The sequence below is a fragment of the Sinocyclocheilus rhinocerous genome, unplaced genomic scaffold (assembly GCF_001515625.1).
Source record: "Sinocyclocheilus rhinocerous isolate Xijiao unplaced genomic scaffold, SAMN03320098_v1.1 scaffold623, whole genome shotgun sequence".
In the NCBI taxonomy this organism is placed as follows: domain Eukaryota; kingdom Metazoa; phylum Chordata; class Actinopteri; order Cypriniformes; family Cyprinidae; genus Sinocyclocheilus; species Sinocyclocheilus rhinocerous.
Genome location: NW_015644631.1, coordinates 583,564 through 607,908, shown reverse-complemented (window position 1 = coordinate 607,908; position 24,345 = coordinate 583,564). Strand labels below are relative to the sequence as shown.

The window sequence follows — 24,345 nt, the reverse complement described above, 5'->3', positions numbered from 1 at the left end:
TCAGGCCCGACTCCCTAGATATAATTTGGGTCCTTCCTTCAGTGTAAGCCTGTGGGATTTTTTTTTACCTGTTATCATCTGTCATTTATTTATTCATTCATTCATTTTTTAAAATATTTTTTAATGAATAGCTGAAAGTAACATGGTGTATATATACAGGTGCATCTCAATAAATTAGAATGTCGTGGAAAAGTTCATTTATTTCAGTAATTCAACTCAAATTGTGAAACTCGTGTATTAAATAAATTCAATGTACACAGACTGAAGTAGTTTAAGTCTTTGGTTCTTTTAATTGTGATGATTTTGGCTCACATTTAACAAAAACCCACCAATTCACTATCTCAACAAATTAGAATAGTTCATAAGACTAATAAAAAAACATTTTTAGTGAATTGTTGGTCTTCTGGAAAGTATGTTCATTTACTGTACATGTACTTAATACTTGGTAGGGGCTCCTTTTGCTTTAATTACTGCCTCAATTCGGCGTGGCATGGAGGTGATCAGTTTGTGGCACTGCTGAGGTGGTATGGAAGCCCAGGTTTCTTTGACAGTGGCCTTCAGCTCATCTGCATTTTTTGGTCTCTTGTTTCTCATTTTCCTCTTGACAATACCCCATAGATTCTTGAATTGATTTTGCTTGACAATCCTCATAAGGCTGCGGTTCTCTCTGTTGGTTGTGCATCTTTTTCTTCCACACTTTTTCCTTCCACTCAACTTTCTGTTAACATGCTTGGATACAGCACTCTGTGAACAGCCAGCTTCTTTGGCAATGAATGTTTTTGGCTTACCCTCCTTGTGGAGGGTGTCAATGATTGTCTTCTGGACAACTGTCAGATCAGCAGTCTCAGTAGTGAACCAAACTGAGAGACCATTTTGAGGGCTCAGGAAACCTTTGCAGGTGTTTTGAGTTGATTAGCTGATTGGCATGTCGCCATATTCTAATTTGTTGAGATAGTGAATTGGTGGGTTTTTGTTAAATGTGAGCCAAAATCATCACAATTAAAAGAACCAAAGACTTAAACTACTTCAGTCTGTGTGCATTGAATTTATTTAATACACGAGTTTCACAATTTGAGTTGAATTACTGAAATAAATGAACTTTTCCATGACATTCTAATTTATTGAGATGCACCTGTATATATATATATATATATATATATTTATTTCAGTAATTCAACTCAAATTGTGAAACTCGTGTATTAAATAAATTCAATGCACACAGATTGAAGTAGTTTAAGTCTTTGGTTCTTTTAATTGTGATGATTTTGGTTCACATTTAACAAAAACCCACCAATTCACTATCTCAACTAATTAGAATATGGTGACATGCCAATCAGCTAATCAACTCAAAACACCTGCAACGGTTTCCTGAGCCTTCAAAATGGTCTCTCAGTTTGGTTCACTAGGCTACACAATCATGGGGAAGACTGCTGATCTGACAGTTGTCCAGAAGACAATCATTGACACCCTTCACAAGGAGGGTAAGCCACAAACATTCATTGTCAAAGAAGCTGGCTGTTCACAGAGTGCTGTATCCAAGCATGTTAACAGAAAGTTGAGTGGAAGGAAAAAGATGCACAACCAACCGAGAGAACTGCAGCCTTATGAGGATTGTCAAGCAAAATCGATTCAAGAATTTGAGTGAACTTCACAAGGAATGGACTGAGGCTGGGGTCAAGGCATCAAGAGCCACCACACACAGACGTGTCAAGGAATTTGGCTACAGTTGTCGTATTCCTCTTGTTAAGCCACTCCTGAACCACAGACAACGTCAGAGGCGTCTTACCTGGGCTAAGGAGAAGAAGAACTGGACTGTTGCCCAGTGGTCCAAAGTCCTCTTTTCAGATGAGAGCAAGTTTTGTATTTCATTTGGAAACCAAGGTCTTAGAGTCTGGAGGAAGGGTGGAGAAGCTCATAGCCCAAGTTGCTTGAAGTCCAGTGTTAAGTTTCCACAGTCTGTGATGATTTGGGGTGCAATGTCATCTGCTGGTGTTGGTCCATTGTGTTTTTTGAAAACCAACGTCACTGCACCCGTTTACCAATAAATTTTGGAGCACTTCATGCTTCCTTCTGCTGACCAGCTTTTTGAAGATGCTGATTTCATTTTCCAGCAGGATTTGGCACCTGCTCACACTGCCAAAAGCACCAAAAGTTGGTTAAATGACCATGGTGTTGGTGTGCTTGACTGGCCAGCAAACTCACCAGACCTGAACCCCATAGAGAATCTATGGGGTATTGTCAAGAGGAAAATGAGGAACAAGAGACCAAAAAATGCAGATGAGCTGAAGGCCACTGTCAAAGAAACCTGGGCTTCCATACCACCTCAGTAGTGCCACAAACTGATCACCTCCATGCCATGCCGAGTTGAGGCAGTAATTAAAGCAAAAGGAACCCCCTCCAAGTATTGAGTACATGTACAGTAAATTAACATACTTTCCAGAAGGCCAACAATTCATTAAAAATGTTTTTTTTTATTGGTCTTATGGAGTATTCTAATTTGTTGAGATAGTGAGTTGGTGGGTTTTTGTTAAATGTGAGCCAAAATCATCACAATTAAAAGAACCAAAGACTTAAACTACTTCAGTCTGTGTGCATTGAATTTATTTAATACACGAGTTTCACAATTTGAGTTGAATTACTGAAATAAATGAACTTTTCCACGACATTCTAATTTATTGAGATGCACCTGTATTTGCTTGCTTGTTCCCACTCGCTGTCCTTTGCTTACAGCCGTCAAGAATCATTTATAGGACAAAAGTGTTCGATTAAGAGGCAGTCTCAGTAGGTTGACAGCAGGAACTTCATTGTGCTCTCAGGTCTCTGTGAGGTATGTTATCTTCAGTGCTCTCAGTGCAGTCGTCCTTATCATTCACAGACTGGCACACACTACAGGCCGAGCGTCCGTCCCTTGTGTGTCCTGTCAGAGTTCATCTATTTGAGGATCAGAGACTCGCTGTCGCCCGCTGGCTCTCATCACAGCGATTGGCTTGTCTTATTGGTACAAGAGTCCAGGCTGAATGTCAGTGTGTTTGTCCAGGTGCTAGACAGAGTTGGGCAGTGAAACCCTGAAGTGTGAATTCACTGAAAGTTATACACTAATTTGCAAATTTAAAAAAAGCATTGTATTCAATACCGCCCTCATTTTACTTTAACCAGGTGCTATCTGTGCTGGATTAGCACTGTGCTATGCACTTTTAAATTCAGCAATTGTCTTTTTGTGCTGCAAATGTATATCCAGTCTGTTTAAATTAGGCTTATTATGACAAATTATTATAGATCTATATTTATAATATTTTAAAATATATACATAATTATTTATTTATCTATTTAGATACTTTTAAAATATTTACTTATTTATATTTTTTTGTAATTTATCACTTTCATTATTCATTATTTAATTTCTGATTATTTATCTAATCTATATTTATCTTATTACAAGTTATGTATATATGTATTTATTTAGCTTTTCATCTTTTTAATTATTTATTTAGCATTTTCTTTATTTTTTCTTTATTTTCTTCATTTCATAATTTTTTTAATTATGTATTATTTATTTACCTATTTAATCTATTTATCTTTTTATTATTTACTTATTACTAATTTATGTATTTAATATATAATTATGTATTATTATATAATTAAATACAGTTATTAATATATAATTATAATGTGTATGTTAAATAATTATTTATCTAATTATATAATTTATATGTATATAATACATTATATAGCTATATCAATATTTATGTATATTTGTATACATTTTACCGGGAAAAAAAAAAAATATATATACATTTTATTTGATAGAGGTGTTTTTTATATTTTCTTTATTTTTTAATTGTCTGTTCTAAAATATTCCTTTGGCTTGGTATTAGATCTGATTTTTGATTGAATTTGTTCAGTTGAGTTGATTCTTTTGAATGAATCAGTCAAACAGTTTCACACATCGGTCTGAATGATTCATTTCTAAATTGCTCTAAATCTAAGTTCATTCTTAGCCAATCTCCCTTGTGTCTCCAGCCAGGATGCTAATGCTAATAGCTGATGGGCAGGTGTCTCCTCCAGGTGCCAGGTTTCACAAGGTCTTCTATTATTTAATCTTGTTCTCTCTTCATTTCTCAGTTCAGGCTCGGCGTGGTGGATCTGCAGGCGGTGCCTGAGCCCACTGAAGTCATAAGGGAGCTCATTAGTCATGGCCTGGAGCAGAGCGCACGTCTACAGGCCAAAAACCAGCACCTGCTTGAGGAGAACCAGAAGCTGAGGAGAGAACAGGAACATATCACTAAAGAGTAGGTCCACACCAGATCAATACTCCTCAACTCACTCCGCTCTCACAAAACTGTAGAAACGGATGTTTGGAATAAATACAAATATTTGTAGAACAGAGCTGTTCACTAAAGACGTCAATTTGTAAGCTCAATTTGGAAGGCTAATTCAACACAGCGTACGGATCCCGGGTCGGGTCCCGGGTCCTCGGGTCTCGGGTCCTCCGTGTAGACCTCTAACACAGGTCTAATGTTTTTTTTTTAGAATAGCGGTTTATGATTTATAAGTAAGTTAAACTTTATGGTTAGCATTACTCAGAGACTTTTTGTTCTAAAAACATTACATTACTCAAAGTCATCCCTCAAATGTAAATTTTGAATCTGTTGTATGCTAAAAAATCTGTGCATGAATATTATTTTACTTTACTTTTATATGCTACAAACTTTGCCGCTGCTTTCAACTGAGTGATATTTTTTTAGTCCTTAGTACCCTTTAATAAAATATCTATCTATCTATGTATCTATCCATAACATTTTCATTAATAAATATAAATATAATGAAATATATATATTCAATTATAAATAAATATAAATATTCAGTAATATTACTGTATATTAACAAAGATAGATATTTTGTTCACCTGTTCATGATTACAACTTCCTCTTGGATTACCCTCTCCCCTCCTCATCATCTCCCATGATTCAGAATGAAAGAGTGTCTTGGCTGTGTTTTTAAACGGTTACTAAGGAACTCCAGATACACAAGATGTTTTTAGTTTGTCTTTGCTGTGATACTCTAAAAGGGGGAACTGTAGATATGCAAATGCAGTTCAATATTTTTTGCTGTTTATTTGGCTGATTAGAGCACATGATGCATTCAGGAGGAGAATGACAAGGGAATCCCGGGGCAACCTGACAAGAAGCTCCTCTTTACTTTTTTTTCTTGTTCTCCACTTGCTTCAATCTTTCCTCTCTGAGAAACAGCAGCAGTGACATCACCACCCGACTGTGCCGCCACACTTTCTAACATCTTCCAAAACCAGAATTATGGAGAATTTGTAATGCTACTCAACACTGACAGGACTTTATTGCCTTGTGTATTTTGCAAAGAGCTACCACAGGTGTTCAGTTAAATATGCTCTTAATGTTTTCCATGTTAAGTAATGAGTGTTTATCCACTTATATAGTAATACAAACACTCTCATAACTAAACATTTCCACTCTTCTCAACCCGATGGGATGCTCAGGGAGACTGGGTTGCATGAGTGTTCGGGTGTGTCTCATTGGTCTTCACCCTCTCCACAGGATGCAAAGGTATGTCCAGGGGAAGGAGAAGTTGGAGAGAGACCTGTACAGCCGATTTGTGCTGGTCCTAAACGAGAAGAAAGTCAAACTCAGAGCTCTGCAGAAAAGTGTCAAAGAACTGGAGAAATCTGTTGAAGAGAATCGACTGAGGTAAAGATGTGTGCGTCGTTTCATCATGATACAACCTCACATGATCGTAAGCATTTTTCATTTCAACATTTCCCTTCTCCTGTTGTGAAATGCCCATTTCGTTAGGTAATCCCATGATGATGTCACGTTCGTGATTATCTCTTCTAGTTTTGTGTTGAGCACATTTTCCTGTCTACACAAAAAAAACTTAAAACTACAGCAACAAGCTCTACACTAGTTGACAACTGTGGCATGATGGAAAACTTCAAATGTTTAGGTACAAAGCCAAGAAGGTTCAGTCCATCACCGTTGTGCCTTTGATTAAGACACTTAAAGGTGTCTTATTTCTGTGCCACTTACGACACCCGAATGAATTTCAAAAATGATTGATTTCAAACAATTCAACAAATAGTTATATCTATTTGTACACTACTTTATTAAAGTTTGTGATTGGTAACATTATTTTAATGTTTTTGGAAGAAGTCTTTTCTGCTCACCAAGGCTGCATCAAAATATAGTAAAAACATTAATTTTGTGAAATATTATTACAATTCAAAATAATTGTTTTCTATTTAATTTATTTTAAAATGTCATTTATTTCTTTGATGTTAAAGCTGAATTTTCAGCATCATTACTCTAGTCTTCAGTGTCACGTGATCCTTCAGAAATCATTCTAATATGCTGATTTGCTGCTCAAGAAACATTTCTGATTTTTATCAGTGGTGAAAACATTTATGCTGCTTAATATTTTTGTTTTTTTCAGGATTTTTTGACAAATAAAGTAAAAAAAAAAATACTGAATTTATGTGTGTGTTTATAAAATATAATTTTTATTAAGATACAATAATATTGATATTAAAAATAATTTAGAAAGCCAACATACTGATTTTCTATTTAAACTTAATTAACAAAATGAATGCTAAAACATTCAGTAGCAGCTTCTACAAATATGAAATCTATTGCATAAAGTTTGCATGGCTTTAAAACCTTCAGACTTTAAGCTTATAAAACTAATACAACCTTTCTAGTCAGGCTTTCTCAAGCCAACTTAAAGTTTGTCTAAAGTTTAAGTTGGCTTGAACTTTAGACAAACTTTTTATTTTTTTATTTTTTTTTATAGTTTCATTATCTATTATTATTATTTTGTGCCTTTATCTGTATTGGCCAATAGTATGTTTAATCATTTCTTTTGATTTTTAGATTTTTATTCTAAATCTTTTAAAATTATTTTTAAAACTAAATTTAAAACTAAATTATGATTTGTTTTTTTGTTTTTTTTTATGCTTGAAACCTGACTAACATATAAGTGGACTACGACATAAAACTAAAAGTCTACAAATGTGGGGAATATGCTTTTGATTTGTTTCTTTGTTCCTGGGAACTTGCACAAGGTTTTTTGTGTAATGCCAAAAGTAATTTCAAACAAAATTGTGATTACGCAAGCCTTTCACCTGTTCATGATTACAACTTCCTCTTGGATTACCCTCTCCCCTCCTCATCATCTCCCATGATTCAGAATGAAAGAGTGTCTTGGCTGTGTTTTTAAACGGTTACTAAGGAACTCCAGATACACAAGATGTTTTTAGTTTGTCTTTGCTGTGATACTCTAAAAGGGGGAACTGTAGATATGCAAATGCAGTTCAATATTTTTTGCTGTTTATTTGGCTGATTAGAGCACATGATGCATTCAGGAGGAGAATGACAAGGGAATCCCGGGGCAACCTGACAAGAAGCTCCTCTTTACTTTTTTTTCTTGTTCTCCACTTGCTTCAATCTTTCCTCTCTGAGAAACAGCAGCAGTGACATCACCACCCGACTGTGCCGCCACACTTTCTAACATCTTCCAAAACCAGAATTATGGAGAATTTGTAATGCTACTCAACACTGACAGGACTTTATTGCCTTGTGTATTTTGCAAAGAGCTACCACAGGTGTTCAGTTAAATATGCTCTTAATGTTTTCCATGTTAAGTAATGAGTGTTTATCCACTTATATAGTAATACAAACACTCTCATAACTAAACATTTCCACTCTTCTCAACCCGATGGGATGCTCAGGGAGACTGGGTTGCATGAGTGTTCGGGTGTGTCTCATTGGTCTTCACCCTCTCCACAGGATGCAAAGGTATGTCCAGGGGAAGGAGAAGTTGGAGAGAGACCTGTACAGCCGATTTGTGCTGGTCCTAAACGAGAAGAAAGTCAAACTCAGAGCTCTGCAGAAAAGTGTCAAAGAACTGGAGAAATCTGTTGAAGAGAATCGACTGAGGTAAAGATGTGTGCGTCGTTTCATCATGATACAACCTCACATGATCGTAAGCATTTTTCATTTCAACATTTCCCTTCTCCTGTTGTGAAATGCCCATTTCGTTAGGTAATCCCATGATGATGTCACGTTCGTGATTATCTCTTCTAGTTTTGTGTTGAGCACATTTTCCTGTCTACACAAAAAAAACTTAAAACTACAGCAACAAGCTCTACACTAGTTGACAACTGTGGCATGATGGAAAACTTCAAATGTTTAGGTACAAAGCCAAGAAGGTTCAGTCCATCACCGTTGTGCCTTTGATTAAGACACTTAAAGGTGTCTTATTTCTGTGCCACTTACGACACCCGAATGAATTTCAAAAATGATTGATTTCAAACAATTCAACAAATAGTTATATCTATTTGTACACTACTTTATTAAAGTTTGTGATTGGTAACATTATTTTAATGTTTTTGGAAGAAGTCTTTTCTGCTCACCAAGGCTGCATCAAAATATAGTAAAAACATTAATTTTGTGAAATATTATTACAATTCAAAATAATTGTTTTCTATTTAATTTATTTTAAAATGTCATTTATTTCTTTGATGTTAAAGCTGAATTTTCAGCATCATTACTCTAGTCTTCAGTGTCACGTGATCCTTCAGAAATCATTCTAATATGCTGATTTGCTGCTCAAGAAACATTTCTGATTTTTATCAGTGGTGAAAACATTTATGCTGCTTAATATTTTTGTTTTTTTCAGGATTTTTTGACAAATAAAGTAAAAAAAAAAATACTGAATTTATTTAAAATAGATATCTTCTGTAACATTATACATGTCTTTACTGTACTTTCAAACCGTTTAATGCATCTTTGCAAAATAAAAATACTAATTTATTTATTTATTTACTTACTTGACTGACCCCAAACATTTAAATGGTAGTGTATATTAAAAATAAATGTTTTCACAAATTTTCATTAGTGTACATTTTGAATGAAAGAGACATTTTCAATGCAAAATACAGCACAACTCGTTTTCTGGCTTTCTCTCACTTTGTTTGGAACATGTGAATCAGTCATTACAGAAATGTTGAGAGTCTTTGATATGTTTTCTCATATGCCATATTAGCATGTTGTACCTACTGTATTCTCTTGGAAGGAAAAAGGCAGATAGTGAAGACCACAAGGCGATGGAGACTGTGGCAGATAAAAGTCCTGGAGAGAGTGATTATGGAGGTAGTACAGAAGATGAACAGGAGGCTGAACCCAGACAGCCAGACCCAAAGCCTCTTACACAAGGTAATTCTTCTAACTTTACCCAGAAATTAAAATTCTGTCATTTATGTTCTTCCAAACCTGTATTCCAAACCTTTTTTCCCAATGCATCAGCTAAAAAAAATATAAGCCATATACTGTAGATAAGGTTGTCATTTTCAGGTTGCCATTTTTCGGTGAACTGCTCCTTTGAAGTTTCCAGTGAGCCACAATTTCAAATGCAAATACCTCAAAACTTTTTTTTTTTTTTTGTTGAATGCAAATTACTGCTGAGACTTTCTCAGCCTACTTTTAGCAAAGTGTGATTTTAGTTTGTGTGTATTTGTGGAAATTCTCATTCTTCAGCTTGCTGTATATTCTCAGTTGATTTGTTCTCAGGGCTCTGTAATATTGTGTTTGTTGGACACAGTTACATATTCGCAAAGTTAACAAAGTTTGAAGTCAAACTAGATTGAGCATACAACTGAATTTGTGCCTAGAACATCAAACGAAGCTCATATTTTAATATAGTTTAACAATGTGTAGCAAATTTAGTGGAATTTCTTCCCAGAATGTTCAGGTTGATGAATGACAGCACAATGCTGATTTGATCTAGTGACTCTGGCAAACAGATGAAAGCTCAACATCTTGACGTAGGGCCAGACAGAATGACAGTGTGTACCATGCAATGATAGAAAATGACAAAGAAACATGGAATAATTCAACAATATGAGTGGAGAAAGAGCTAGGTCTACATCTCTGATTGGTGCATTAATGTGGAATCCAACTTTTGGAGTTGTGTATATCAAATATTGTACAATTTACGATTTGTATATTGGCTTTTATGATGTTGTTAGTATAATGTTGAAAGTCTTTTGTGTTTATCTTGAGTTATTCAATGTGAAGCAGCTGTTGTCAGTTTTAATCATTTATAAATAACCTTATCTTTGGTTTGCATCAGCGTCAGAAATTAAATTTTCTATTACGGGGCAGTATTTGCCGCCAGAACTGATTTTAAGGGGCATTTTTTTTACCTTTGTAAGGGCCGTTTTTATAATTCCCTCATTAAATATCTGTATTGTCTTTTATGTCAGATACTTAAATTTAACCAGATTCTTAAATTTATTTGGTTTAATTGTGCAGGGGCATTTTTTGCCCCTTTATCTTAAATTTGAGGGGCATTTTTATCCATTTTGGTGGCATTTTTGCCCCAAACCCTCATTCATTTCTGACCTTGGTTTGCATCCTCAGATAGAGAAAATTCTCAAATAAGATGATGTATTTTTCATTTGTAAAGTGTTTAATTCACTGGATTATCCATAATATGCATTGCTGCATGGTTAATTAACTGTTTTTTGTTAAAAAAATAGCTATGCTGCATTACGTAACACTACTTAGATTGTAGTATTTCTACCATTAGATCCCAAATAAACTGCACAGAACAGCAAAGACTTGTAATTGCATTGCGTTAATGAAAGCGATGACATCACTCTAGGTATTTGCTCTCTTGTCCAAAGCATGACCACGCTAATGTATTTTCCCCTGCTGAGACCCAGAACTGAGACGGCTTACAGGTAGTTCATTCCCTCAGCTTTTGCCTGCGCCGTCCGTCATTGTTTATGACGTCATGACATAGACGAGTTGTTCATTGGCAACACCGTCTGCTTTTGGTCGATTTCGACATCGGGCTACTCGAAAGCCATATTTGGGGGCTCCGTCAGGCTGTTGAGTCACAGTTTTGAGGCACAGAAAGGGAAATGAGGTGGAGCCACACGTGATTTAGTCTGCGGGTTGCTCAATTTCTCTGTTTTTCCCCTTGTGTAAACCCTGAGGAGTGAAAGTAAAAAGCAGCACAGCTAGGAAAAAAAAAAACCTTCCATGGTCGTGTGACCCTGTAAACAGTATGAATTGTAATGTATGGTTGCTAGGTGTGTGTCACTTTGGCAGAGCTTTGGGCTTCAATTATTGTCCTTTTCTTTCCTTCCTTAAAGCTCGATTCAATGGTTTATGTTTCAGAGTGTGTGCATGGTAATGTTTTTGTATTTAAAGAGTCTGAGTTGTAGCTTTAGTCCTTTTTCTTAACTATAAAGTTTACCATAAGGGTGCAGTACATGAAGCATAATTGAAAGAGCCTTTAATGTGGTTAGGATGTTTGTTGCACCAATTAACTTGAGTCAAACCCACCCAGTTTCATCTGTCCAGTGTAAATTAAACTCATGTAGACGTAAACAATTGCTAGAAACAATCATGGAAACGTGTCTGGCAAATGCAAAGTACAAGTAATTTAAAGAACAAGTACTATTGGATGCTTTGCAATCTTGAACGGTTTCCCACTGTGCTACAATGACATATCTCATGAGACAGATGTGCTCCTGCTGGGTTTTATTGCAGTCAACCTGCATGTACATCGTTTAATGTTGATGCTCAACATGCTTTTAATGCGTTTATGATGTTGATTGTGTTAGCGGAGTCACATGTTGGCCGGCTGCCTGAACACTGGCTGTGAGAGCCTCCATTAATCCCTTTCAGAGTCATTATATATGCAAACATACACAAATAATAACATTCACAGATAATAACTCATCTTGACTGAAATCATAAAATTAGCAACAGATGGCTATGTAGCTCATATTTAGAAATAGCAATAACTGATCAGATTGGCTGAATATTTCTGCTTTAAATGAAATGTGTTAATCTCATCTAAATTATTGACAAAATAATTTATTTAATGATTATTGTTGTTTTTTTTTTAAGTCAAGTATAGTTAAGACAAAAAAAGTTTTTTTTTTTTTTAATTCAGATGCTGTTAATTAAATGAACAATTTAAGATTATAACAATGCACTAATAAAAAGAATAGAAATATAGAATGTATTTAAATAACAGTAATCGTTGTTATTTAAATACTGGAATTTTTATAATTATTATTATTATTTATTATTAGTGATAATTATATTAATATTTTTATACATTTAATATTATATTTATATTGTATATTAATATATAATATATGAATAATATTCAGTCATAGTATGTTCAGGATTGATCTGAGATTATGTAAATTAAAATGTTTAATCTTTTCCAAATAAAAGTACATTTGTTTGATGCACATAGTTATTTCTTCACATTATAATATTAAAATCTTATTTTTATAGATTAAAATGATATATTTTTATAACACGTTCTGCTAAATTAATTAAAAATATTTACATTTACAATTAATTATACCATTTCTGATTAAAAATGTAGTAAAATTCATGAATATGGCATAATGAAATACTGACTAAATGTGAAGTACATCTTCTTTAAAAGACAAAAACCTCAGCTAAATAAGTGCAAATATGAAAATTGGATGAACTTTAACACTTTAACTTTTCCATGTTTTGTCTAACAGAGATGCCAGAAAGCAACCCGATGGATGACAGCTTAAATGATATCACAGATGTGGCGCCCTGCCGAAAACGCCGCCACCGTCATCTCCATAAGCTGGAGACGCAAGCCAAACGAGCAGCGCTGGACCAGCGACAGAGATCCAGGTATCATCACTCACGTCCTCAGATTAACACACATCCTCCGTCTAATTACACATTTTACTGCGGTCGATCGGCTCATAGCGCACCTAAACTCCTGGAGGCCTGTTATCTAATGTTGTGTATGATACCCATAAACCCCTGCAACTGCGGTCATAAAAATGTCAGTTATAATTCCGGTTGTCTTATTCTCTGGTGTCCATTTTACACAACCTTGGATGCTGCGGCCAGTCAAGCAGACAGAAGCGGCTTTCCCAGAACCCTTCTTCCATTGTACGGAAACCATTGGTCAGTTGCCAGCACCTTGTATTTTTCCAGTCGAGGCCCCCCTGGGTGCTTCTCTCTCCAGCTCTTTTTTACTTATTAATAGGAAAATGTGTATAATTTCATCTCCTCCTCTGCCAGTACCTCAGTGGTCTCCGTAATTGTACAATAAAAATCCCATGAATGGTTTAGATTTGCTTTGAGCAACTTCTTATTGATGGCACCTGAGGGGATGCCGATCCTGAGAAAATGTGTTTTGTTTTTTTTGTTTTTATAGTCACACTGTTTTGGAGATTATTTGGCATTAGTTATTATTCTTGAGTTACGACCGCAGCCACGACCGCTTCCGCGGTAAACTAAGCTTCTTTTTTTATTTGTTTAACAAAACTCAAATTGAATTATTTAAGTGTTATTATTCTTAGGTGATGCTTTCAGGGTTTCCCACAGTTCTTGAATCCATCTATCCATCCATCTATCCATCTATCCATCTATCTATCTATCTGTCTGTCTGTCTGTCTGTCTGTCTGTCTGTGCTATCTGTCGTTGTCGTTCTATTTATCGTTCTGTCATTCTATCTGTCTATCTATCTTTTCTTTTCTTTTCATTTATTTATTTTTATTTTATCCCCCAGTCCTGTTAGTCACATTAATAAAATGTTTTTGAAATTTCTGTTGTTTTTCTATAGTCAATATCATTTTACGTTATGCTGAGTATTAAAGTATTTTTTTCAGCTAAAAATGCTTGTGATGGCAAAATCTAAAATTAATAAAAGAAGAAAAAAAAAAAACATTACCAAAAGACTGGGAAAATCATGCAACTTAACTGATCAGAAATTGTATCCTGCATCAACTTTAAATAGACATATTTTCTGAAAATGTATTGACACAGTGATAAATATGTATCAATACAATTTGAAATTTTATTGTTAAATATTGATAAAAATATCTGATTAAAAAAATGAACAATTTCGCCCAGTATTTGTGTATGTCACGGATTTTTTTGATTATTAGAGTCAGTGCTTTTTTTTTTGTTACTTTATTTGTTAGCAGCATGCCAATGTCTAGAATAATATGATTAACTATGAGCACTAGATGAATGCAGATTATGTACTTTATATGAGAGGTGCGGTACGTGTGACACGATAGATTTGTTAACCGAGGGATGTTGCCTTAGAAGGGAGCTGCCAAAGTAGACAGTAGGTAGAAAGGCAGCTCACTAGCATTTGGAGCAGAGCCCGTGTTTTTTGGGTTGGCAGACATATGTGAAAGTTTCTGAAGTTGGCAGACTTATAAGAATGACGCTTTGGCTTCGTATTGTATTGACGTTATGCTGGGATATGGAGAGATTAACTTTAAATGAGGGTCTTTTAAAACTTTGTAAATACAAGAGTGTTTATGTGACTCTGCATGCAGAATAAATGTTTAAACTGATTCTGTTTAAAAGTGTTTCTAGCCTCCCAGTGTCAGCGGCTGCTCCCCATGTCAGCAGACGCTCAAAGCGGTGACGGGCCGAGGCCGCGGTGGTCTATGACAGAATGGTGCCTCTACACCAGATGGTTTGTGCGTGTGCTTGTGTGTCAGGTGTTGCGGGAGACTGAGAGTTTGTATTGGACTTTCTCTCTCTTTCTGCAGGCTCTGTCACCGCGGTAAGACTTTCCAAACTTTAATAGACTTCCATGGCATAGAGACCTGGCTGTAACTTCTTTTGAGAATAATATCACATACGCCACTTCGTATCACACGAGTGGAGAAATCCAGCTGGAGGATTCTCATTCTGTTCCTGGAATGAAGTTTATAAACAGCCGCGTTGCTTTGAATGCCTCGGCTAATTACGCACAATTTTGTGCCTCAGAGAGAGCTGGAATGCTCTTATAAAACGTGACACAAATTAGTGGAGGTGTATCATGAATGAGTCTTCATTTTATGTGGCAGACGGAGTTAAAGGAACAGTTTACCCAAAAATTCTGTCATCCTATACTCGCTCTCATGTGATTCCAAAGCTAAATGACTTCCTTTCTTTATGCAAAAGCAGATGTTTTGAAGAATCTTAATGTTGGTTTCCATACAATGAAAATGACGGGGACTGAGACTGTCCATCTCCAAAAATGGCAAATAAGTAAATGTAAAATGTAAAATAATAATTGGATATATAATGTACTTATTTGTATGTTTTTTTTTTTCAATACATTTTTGTATTGTTTCAAAAGACTTGAAATATAACACAAAAGACTACTTTATGAGAGTATACAGATTATTTTTATGGTGCTTTCTGATTACTGATTACTTTCATTGTATTAAAAAAAAATCAGGAAAAAATCATATAGGTTTAAGTTAATGATGATGTCTCTCGTGCTCACCAAGGCTACATTTATTTAATCAAAAACACAATAAAATCAGTAATATTGTGAAATATTTTGACAATTAAAGTAACTGTTTTTTATTTAAATATATTTTAAAATGTAATTCATTTCTGTGATGCAAAGCTGAATTTTCAGCATCATTACTCCAGTCTTCAGTGTCATGCTTCATATTTTTGTGGAAACACTGATTTGTCATTTGTTTCAGGATTTTTGGATGAATAGAAAGTTGAAAAGAACAGCATTTATTTAAAATTGATTTTAAATATATTATATGTATATATACTTATAACATTATAAATGTCTTTGCTGTCACTTTTGAACAATGTAATGAATCTTACTGAATAAAAGTATTAATTTCTTTAAAAAAATTATTTTACTGACCCCAAACTTAAAGTAAATATCAAATTAAGTTCACTAATGAGTGAATATTATGAAAACAGTCATCATTCAGACCTCTAGCACCTTCCTTGCCAGTGCCTCTATCGCTCTGCCAACATCTCTAGAGTAATCAAAAAGCAAATGGCCTTTTATTGTCTGTTTAAAGGCCCTGTATGGGTATCAAGAAATTTGCCAGTAGCAGCTTCCCAGCAGGCAAAATACAGTCATTGGATAGAGACAAGAATCAGTGTCACAGTTTAGTTTTTTTCCCCTCACAAAACAAACCGCACAATCACTGCTCTCTACAGATGGTGAGATTTCCCCTCACAAACAAACCGCACAATCACTGCTCTCTACAGATGGTGAGACTCTGTGCCATGACATCTGCTCTAATAAAGCCCATTTTTAAAAGCATTTCTCCTCTAAAGGCTGAAAAGAATCGTCCAGCAGACATCATTTGTTTATTCAGCTACAGGAGCGCATGTGGCACACGTCCTCGACTCTGGACACGTGTTCAGATCAGGGGAGCGTAATCTAGTCTCTGGTTCATTTGAGGTGGGGTTTTTTTTTTTTTTCAGATGAATGTTAAAATCTTTTTGTATTGCATTTTATGTAAGTCTATGTGGGGCGGGACTTAGTTTTATCTATTGTAAATTGATTGGATTGTGTAAAGTGGGTGTTACTTTCCAGCATAGAGGCAGATGATTGAAGGGAGGGATTGGAAAGTGATAAAGATTTGTGATGTCGTGAAAAGTCATCAAGTTAGAATGTTGTGATTAAAGATTGCACAGACAAAAAAAAGACATTTGTAATTCATTGAGACTGCAAAGTAAATTGAATGTGAAATGTCTCCTTCCCAGGTCAAGGAGAAGGAAGTCGAAACTCTATTAAAAGGATTCAGAAATGCATCAGAAGTTAAATAGTTATTTTTTTAGAAGAAGAGGAAAGACAGAAAGAGAGAGATGAAGGGAGGGAGAGAGCGAGCGAGCAGAAAGACGTGGATTCATTTGGCCCCTGGCTGAAACTGTTCTGTTCTACAGTCTCCCAGCACCTGCCTAGAGATGGATCTGGCAGAGCACGACAACAAACAACAATCAGGCCAGTTACACCGCATTAATCCAGTCCTCAGTATGTGTGTTTGCTGCCGGTTTCTTTGTGCGTCTCCCAAAGAAATGTCCGACTCAAGTTTTACCTCACAATGGAAAAAAAGGAAAAAAAGATCATAATTTGCATATTAATATTTTTTTTCTTTTTGCATTGTGACATTGTTTCCTTAAGTACATTTCCCTCCGAATTCACATTGCCATAATATGTGGGGTTATCTAGACCAATGCCTTATTAAATGTAATTAATTTACTTTTTATTAAAACTTAATACAAAAAGAAATACTACAATGGTGTATACTTTCAATTTAAATAATAATCTCTTTAAAGAAACAGATGCCTACATAAAGTAGAAGATGGCAACACCAATATAAAATAATTGTAATTTTTTTGGTTGTTTTTTTTTTTTTTTTTTTTTTTTACACAATAAGTTTCTAAACAGCTTTTTTCATTTATATGTATATAGGCATAAGTATGTAATGTAATAATTACATTTTTTTAATTTCATTACAGTATGTTACGGACAAATGGTGTAATTCATAAAAATAATGTCACAATGCAAAATCTTTAGCGGTCTTAAGAATAGTCATTTTATTTTAGTAAAATATAATTTCTTATTTTTTTTTAATTGCTCTGTCAGTTTTTGTGAGATTCACCCTTGCGTTGCTTCTGTTCAGAAATAATTAGCCTTGTTAAAGTAATGTAACATTCTTTAACAATAACTTGTGGTGGTGTTTCAGACATCAAGACTTATCATTATTGATTCTTTATTTTATTTTACTTTATTTATATTTATTTAATTATTGTTGTTATGCAAGATGTGATGTTTAAAGTGATCAAAATATGGCAACTTGATGCAAGTTAACTTGAGTTTATTGTGTAACAGCCTGTTTGCATCGTTCTGATAAAATCATCCATTGGTTTACTTCATGATATGTGAATATCCATTTACCTACATCAGCATCTTACGTCTCATATGGCTGTAGTCTGACATTTGGCTTTATAAGAAACCGTACCGTCACGTCTCTCCCCTTTTTTGGGCTCCTTTGCATTTTTTTAACCAGTTCCAGAACTTCTCGTCATGTCCGTAATAATTTAAAAGGAACATAAGACCTTTTTGCCCAACCTGCAGACAATTCCCACCGTTCCCAGTGAATCATGACAGCAAATATAGCGACTTACAAGACGACAGCGTCTACAAGTGCTCATCCATTATCCGTGTCCATACCTATGGTTTTCTTCCCAGAGGGCAGTAGTAAAGTCACGCTTTCTGTTAATTCTCAAAGTTGTCCTTACAGGAGAGTTAAGTTGGTCAAAATAACTTCCAGATGCGGCCACACAGGGAAACCCCTTGATCGAACCACGATATTTACATGTGCAGAAATGCAGATACACTGTTTACACTCTTGATTGTGCTGACTAAGCACTGTTTCACAGATAAACGTTTGGGGTTTGCTTTTTAAAGGCTTACTGAAAGCACCAAAGATGCATTTCTGATGCTTGAGTTACTTAGTTCAATAAAATGTGGTTTTCGAGAGTCAAATGAGAATGAGTGATTCAGCTGATTACATTATGGTGTTTACATGTTAAAAAATATCAAAATCTTCAGGCCTGTCAGGGTTTGTTTGATACCAACACACCATATAAAAGCTCTTTGGTCTCTGTAAGTGCAAGAAAAGACCAAATACAAACTTTTCCTACTTGGTTCATTGTGTTTCTGAGGAAGAATCATGATTTGGTTGCATGCTCTTTGTTACCCAAAAAGCGAAAATGAACATTTACTCTCTCTCAGATCATCCAAGATGTAGATGAGTTTTTTTCATTGGAATAGATTTGTAGAAATGTATCATTCCAGCACTTGGTCACCAATGGATCCTCTGCAGTGAATGGGTGCCGTCAGAATGAGAGTCCAAACAGCTGATAAAAACATCACAATAATCCACAAGTAATCCACACCACTCCAGTCCATCAATTAATGTCTTGTGAAGTGAAAAGCTTAGTCTTCTAATATAATAATGATGTGCTTCTAATAATATTGCTTTCGCCAGTGAAAAAGTTGTCTCGTCAAGAGAGAAATATGCACAAATCCTGTACCATTTACAAGCAAAAACAGTTCTAAACGAATGTGTTTTGATGTGTTTTATGTGAGAGGACAACAGGAGATGGACTTTTTCACTGGAGGAAGCTTTATTATGGATCATGGATGGCAATGGTTTGAGGTTAAAAACATCTTGATGCATTTGTTTCTTACAAACACACAGCTTTTCGCTTCACAAGACATTAACTGATGGACTGGAGTGGTGTGGATTACTTGTGGATTATTGCGATGTTTTTATCAGCTGTTTGGACTCTCATTCTGACGGATGATTCGCTGCAGAGGAGCAATTGGTGAGCGAGTGATGTAATGCTACATTTTTCCAAATCTGTTCTGATGAAGAAACAAACTCATCTACATCTTGGACAGCCCGAGGGTGAGTCAATTTTCAGCAAATTTTCATTTTTGGGTGAACTATTCTTTTAACTAGCTAACTCGAGATGTTTTCTTAATCATTCACATGAATCAAATGACCAAAATTCTAACATCAAACCACCTGCGATTCATTCTTAGTAAAGCATGCTTTTTCATAGACACCAATGATTATACTATAATAAATGGATTTATTAGAAGCAACAGAATGTGGCAGCTGGTTTTGAAGTGTTTTATAAAGACTTTCGCTCCGTTCCTCAATCCCAGTGTACCTCACCTAACATTTGCTTACTTTTTGCCAGACAGCTTTTTAATTGCACGTCTCAGAAGCAGGTATTTGTATCCTGAGCTGCACTTGTGGCAGGATGAGCTCTCAGATGCGATTCTACAGGGATCATGAACCTGGAAACATAATCTGTTTCACAATATAAGGCCTTGTTGCTTTACATTTGGGTCCAAAAGTCTCCTCCAGCCAAAATGCTTCTGTGTTGCATTTATGATTAGTAACCTTTGAAATAGAGCACAATCTGAAACGTTTCTTCATTAAATCTTCATTGTTTTATCATATGTCATTTTTTTTAACATTTATATGAAGAAAATCTTATATTTTCTATGTGGTTTCAGACTTTTTGACTCATCTGTATGTGGCAGTAACATTACAGTGTTGTGAGTCTTTGTGATATGTGAAATACGACACTATCATCAATTTTATACTCTACAGCATTCATCTTTTTTAACATTTTCTCAGTGTTCATTTTTTTCCCCCCTTAAAATGTAAACATTTCCCATTGAGCAAATGAGGCTCATGATTGCAGTTGAATATTTCATTTTTATTTTTCCTGATTGTTATTATGGTGGTATTTCAAGGAGTAGCTCTTTTTCTGGAGGATCCTAAAGGGTTTCTGAAATCTCCTCAGCGTGATCCGCTAAAACCGTGTCTTATTCCCCTGAGTCCTGTAGTGAGGGGGACACTGCTGGATGCAAACCTGTTTCTAATAAGGAAGAGTTTGTTTCCAGAGACAGGCTCCTTAAGAGTGTGTGAATGCTTTACGTGGATGCTGTTAACTTTTAATGAACTCCATTTCCCCCACAGTGAAGCTTATTAAACCCCACAAATATTAGTCTGCTTGAGACAAAATCAGAAAACTCTACATTTAATGCATTGAATTTATCCTTAATATAAATATATATACAGTGGGTACGGAAAGTATTCAGACCCCCTTAAATTTTTCACTCTTTGTTATATTGCAGCCATTTGCTAAAATCATTTAAGTTAATTTTTTTTCCTCATTAATGTACACACAGCACCCCATATTGACAGAAAAACACAGAATTGTTGACATCTTTGCAGATTTATTAAAAAAGAAAAACTGAAAAATGCTCAGTATTTAGTAGAAGCACCCTCTTGATCTAATACAGCCATGAGTCTTTTTGGGAAAGATGCAACAAGTTTTTCACACATGGATTTGGGGATCCTCTGCCATTCCTCCTTGCAAATCCTCTCCAGTTCTGTCAGGTTGGACGGTAAACGTTGGTGGACAGCCATTTTTAGGTCTCTCCAGAGATGCTCAATTGGGTTTAAGTCAGGGCTCTGGCTGGGCAATTCAAGAACAGTCACAGAGTTGTTGGGAAGCCACTCCTTCGTTATTTTAGCTGTGTGCTTAGGGTCATTGTCTTGTTGGAAGGTAAACCTTCGCCCCAGTCTGAGGTCCTGAGCACTCTGGAGAAGGTTTTCGCCCAGGATATCCCTGTACTTGGCCGCATTCATCTTTCCCTCGATTGCAACCAGTCGTCCTGTCCCTGCAGCTGAAAAACACCCCCACAGCATGATGCTGCCACCACCATGCTTCACTGTTGGGACAGGTGATGAGCAGTGCCTGGTTTTCTCCACACATACCGCTTAGAATTAAGGCCAAAAAGTTCTATCTTGGTCTCATCAGACCAGAGAATCTTATTTCTCACCATCTTGGAGTCCTTCAGGTGTTTTTTTAGCAAACTCCATGCGGGCTTTCATGTGTCTTGCACTGAGGAGAGGCTTCCGTCGGGCCACTCTGCCATAAAGCCCCAACTGGTGGAGGGCTGCAGTGATGGTTGACTTTCTACAACTTTCTCCCATCTCCCGACTGCATCTCTGGAGCTCAAATGTGTGAAATGTTGAAGGTGTCTGAATAAATTTTGGTTTGACTATGTATATATATATATATTAAAATTTATTAATCGTTTTTTTTTTTTGTGCGTTATATTCATATCATATACATATTACTGATGATATATTTATTAAATTATGCATAATTATATTTTATTATATATTTAATGTAATAAATTTTATTTTTATTTTTAAAAATAGATAGCATCGTTTTTGTGTGATTTTATTTATTTTTATTATATTTTTATTGTTTTAAAATGAAGACATACTATTTTTTATTTATTTACAATTTATTTTTTATATATTATGTTTATATATTTGTGTATAGCAGGATTAAGGAATTATATATGAGCAGTATTACCTATAATGTAATAAAATACAGTATATAACATTTTAAAAATAAATACATTTTCATCTTGCCATTTTCTAGCATCTCTAAAGTGGTTTGGAAATTAAGGTGTTGGATTTTGGGTGTGACGCTCTCAGTTCAGTTGCTAGTCTCCGTCCAAACCTGCATTAGTCAAACTTTTCCATGTGAGCTGTTTCTGTTTCATGAAATCATTTATCAACACAAACCAATTCAAGCCTTTAGTCTACAACTAGAGCCGGTTTAATTATTAGTTCTGAATGTTTTATAGATTGTGCAGTATTGATCCGATGAACTTGTAATGTAACCCGAAGAAGAAAAAGATCTCCAAAGCACCATTTAGCTCAACTTAAGAACCTTGTTTACCAAAAAATGGTTCTTTGCTTAAGAACCATTCATCTGGTCAGTTTACCTTATGTGATTTAATCCAACTAACTTTCTCTGATGTGCGTGTATGTTTAATTCCTGCCATGTTGTCCATGTGTTTTGTGGTACACCACCAGACAAGCTTTGCTTAAAAGGCTACATGATCCCCGGCACATCCTGAAATGAACAGGCTTACGGGACCATAAATTTCATTTATTTTCCCTGTGACCTGATTTCTTCTAGCGCTTTGAGAAGCTCTCTGTAGCCCTTATAGACAGGATCCTGTGGGAATAACTGCAGTTTAACCTTTCTTTTCTTGTTTTCATGCTGAGGAAGCGTTTCTGACATGCTAATTTTGTCACAATGTAGTAACCAAAGTCATTTTGTCTTCGTACCATCAACCTAACTTTGTTCTGACTTTGAGGCATTTATGTCACATGATTAATATTTCCGGCAGGATGTACATCACTGTCAGATTCACCTTGAAATTGACCTTTTATTAGCATGCAGTAAATGTGTGATGCTAAACACAAGGCATGTGCCTGATTATAAAGGAGCTTTTTTTTTGACAGAAGCAGGGTGAACTGTACAGCGTTTAGTCTTGACCCCGTTTTAAGGAGCCCGTGGTGGGCTGAGGTTTGACTGGGTCACTGTAATCAGGCAGCAGTCAGGCTTTACTCCAGTGTCATGACTTATGCTCGCTCCTGCTATGTATTTAACCTTCACCTTCTGCTGACGGTTGTTCCTGCATTTTGTAATTTTAGAGAGAAGCTGACAGAAGATGCCAAAGCCGAGACGAGCAAAACGTCAAACGTCCAACCGAAACCAGCAAGCGCTGCTGCGAACCTTGATCCTGACGACCTGTTCGATGATATATGACCCTCTTTAGGGCCTAATGAGCACCGTTTGTGATAAGCATGAGTTTTGAACTGTTTTTAAACTGTTTTTTAGACTTTTTAAAAGTATTTTATAGTAAATATGAACTGGCTCTATAATAAACAATGAAAGTTTAAAAAAGAACACTACTTTTTAATGAAAAGTGAAGCAAAATTATGAATTTGTCCATTTTTAACTCTGTAAGTTGTGAATAAATCTAAAAATGTGAATAAAGATGTTTTTCTCATTCCCTAAGTAGTGATCTTTTGATCTTTTATTTTTTATTTTTATCATTTACTTTACTTGATATGGGGAAAAAACAGCCTCGGCTGAGCTTTTGGTTTTTGCTGGTCTCCTAGCCTCATCAGGCTGCCCTGCTGGTTTTAGTGAGCTCTGGGCTTTTTCTAACTGGCCAGACTTAAACCATATAAGACCAGCAACCCAGTCTAAGCTGGGTTTTGAGGTGAATGAACTCCTAGCACGGGAAATACCCTAGCAACTTCATAGCAACGTGCATGCTTAAACTCTTCAGAAGACATTAATGACTGCTTAGCAACACCCTGGTAACCACTGACAATGCCCTGTCATCAAGACAGGTAAGCACCACGCACATTCTTTAGAAAATTTAAACAAAAATATTTTATATGTGCACTTTCGATTATCTTATATTATTGAGAAACTACATTGAATGTTTGTACTTGAAGATTGATTTGTCACAGGAATGTTAAAATAAACAAAAAAATACTCAAATGTGATTAACAAAAACGATGAACATATGTAAACAATATTTCAGTTTTTATTTTTTGATTAAATAAATGCAGCTTTGATGAACATAAAACGTAAAAAAAAAATTATCTTACCGACCTCACGATAAGTATAAGGATTTAACCTTATATCTTGATTTTGATTTGTAACCTCACACACCGTAATGGCTAAATCAAATGAATGGTGCTGGTTATTTCTAGAGGAGGTAACGGTACCGTCTCTCCCCCGTGTGGAAAGCTCCGGCAAACTCTTGTAAGTGGAGTTGGGCAGTTCCCATCAGTTCACAAGAGTAATTTGGTCACTTTCACACCCCTTAATAACCCAGTAACTCCATCAGCACCTTCTCTGTCTAATTATCAGTGCTCTGTCAGACCGCGCAGTGAGATATGCGCTTTTACGCACGACTCCGCGTAATAGACAAAGAGCTGCCTGATGGTCAACACTGCGAATGTTTCTGTAAAATGAATGCTGATTTCATTTGTGAAGTTGAATCGAAGACTGTCTCTTATTTTAGCATTTACAGGTACGT

General features: G+C 35.6%; 1 protein-coding gene across 1 annotated transcript in view; it reads left to right on the top strand.

Moving 5' to 3' along the window:
* LOC107758574 (DNA repair protein XRCC4-like) overlaps positions 1-23,298 on the top strand; it is a 39,260-nt gene extending 15,962 nt beyond the window's left edge. The window contains exons 4-8 of the mRNA XM_016576346.1: positions 4,123-4,289; positions 5,571-5,720; positions 9,103-9,242; positions 12,590-12,731; positions 22,940-23,298. Coding sequence (XP_016431832.1) covers positions 4,123-4,289; positions 5,571-5,720; positions 9,103-9,242; positions 12,590-12,731; positions 22,940-23,054 — 714 coding nt within the window. The 3' untranslated portion in view covers positions 23,055-23,298. The remainder of the gene's footprint in view (positions 1-4,122; positions 4,290-5,570; positions 5,721-9,102; positions 9,243-12,589; positions 12,732-22,939) is intronic.
* The last annotated feature ends 1,047 nt before the right edge of the window (positions 23,299-24,345 follow it).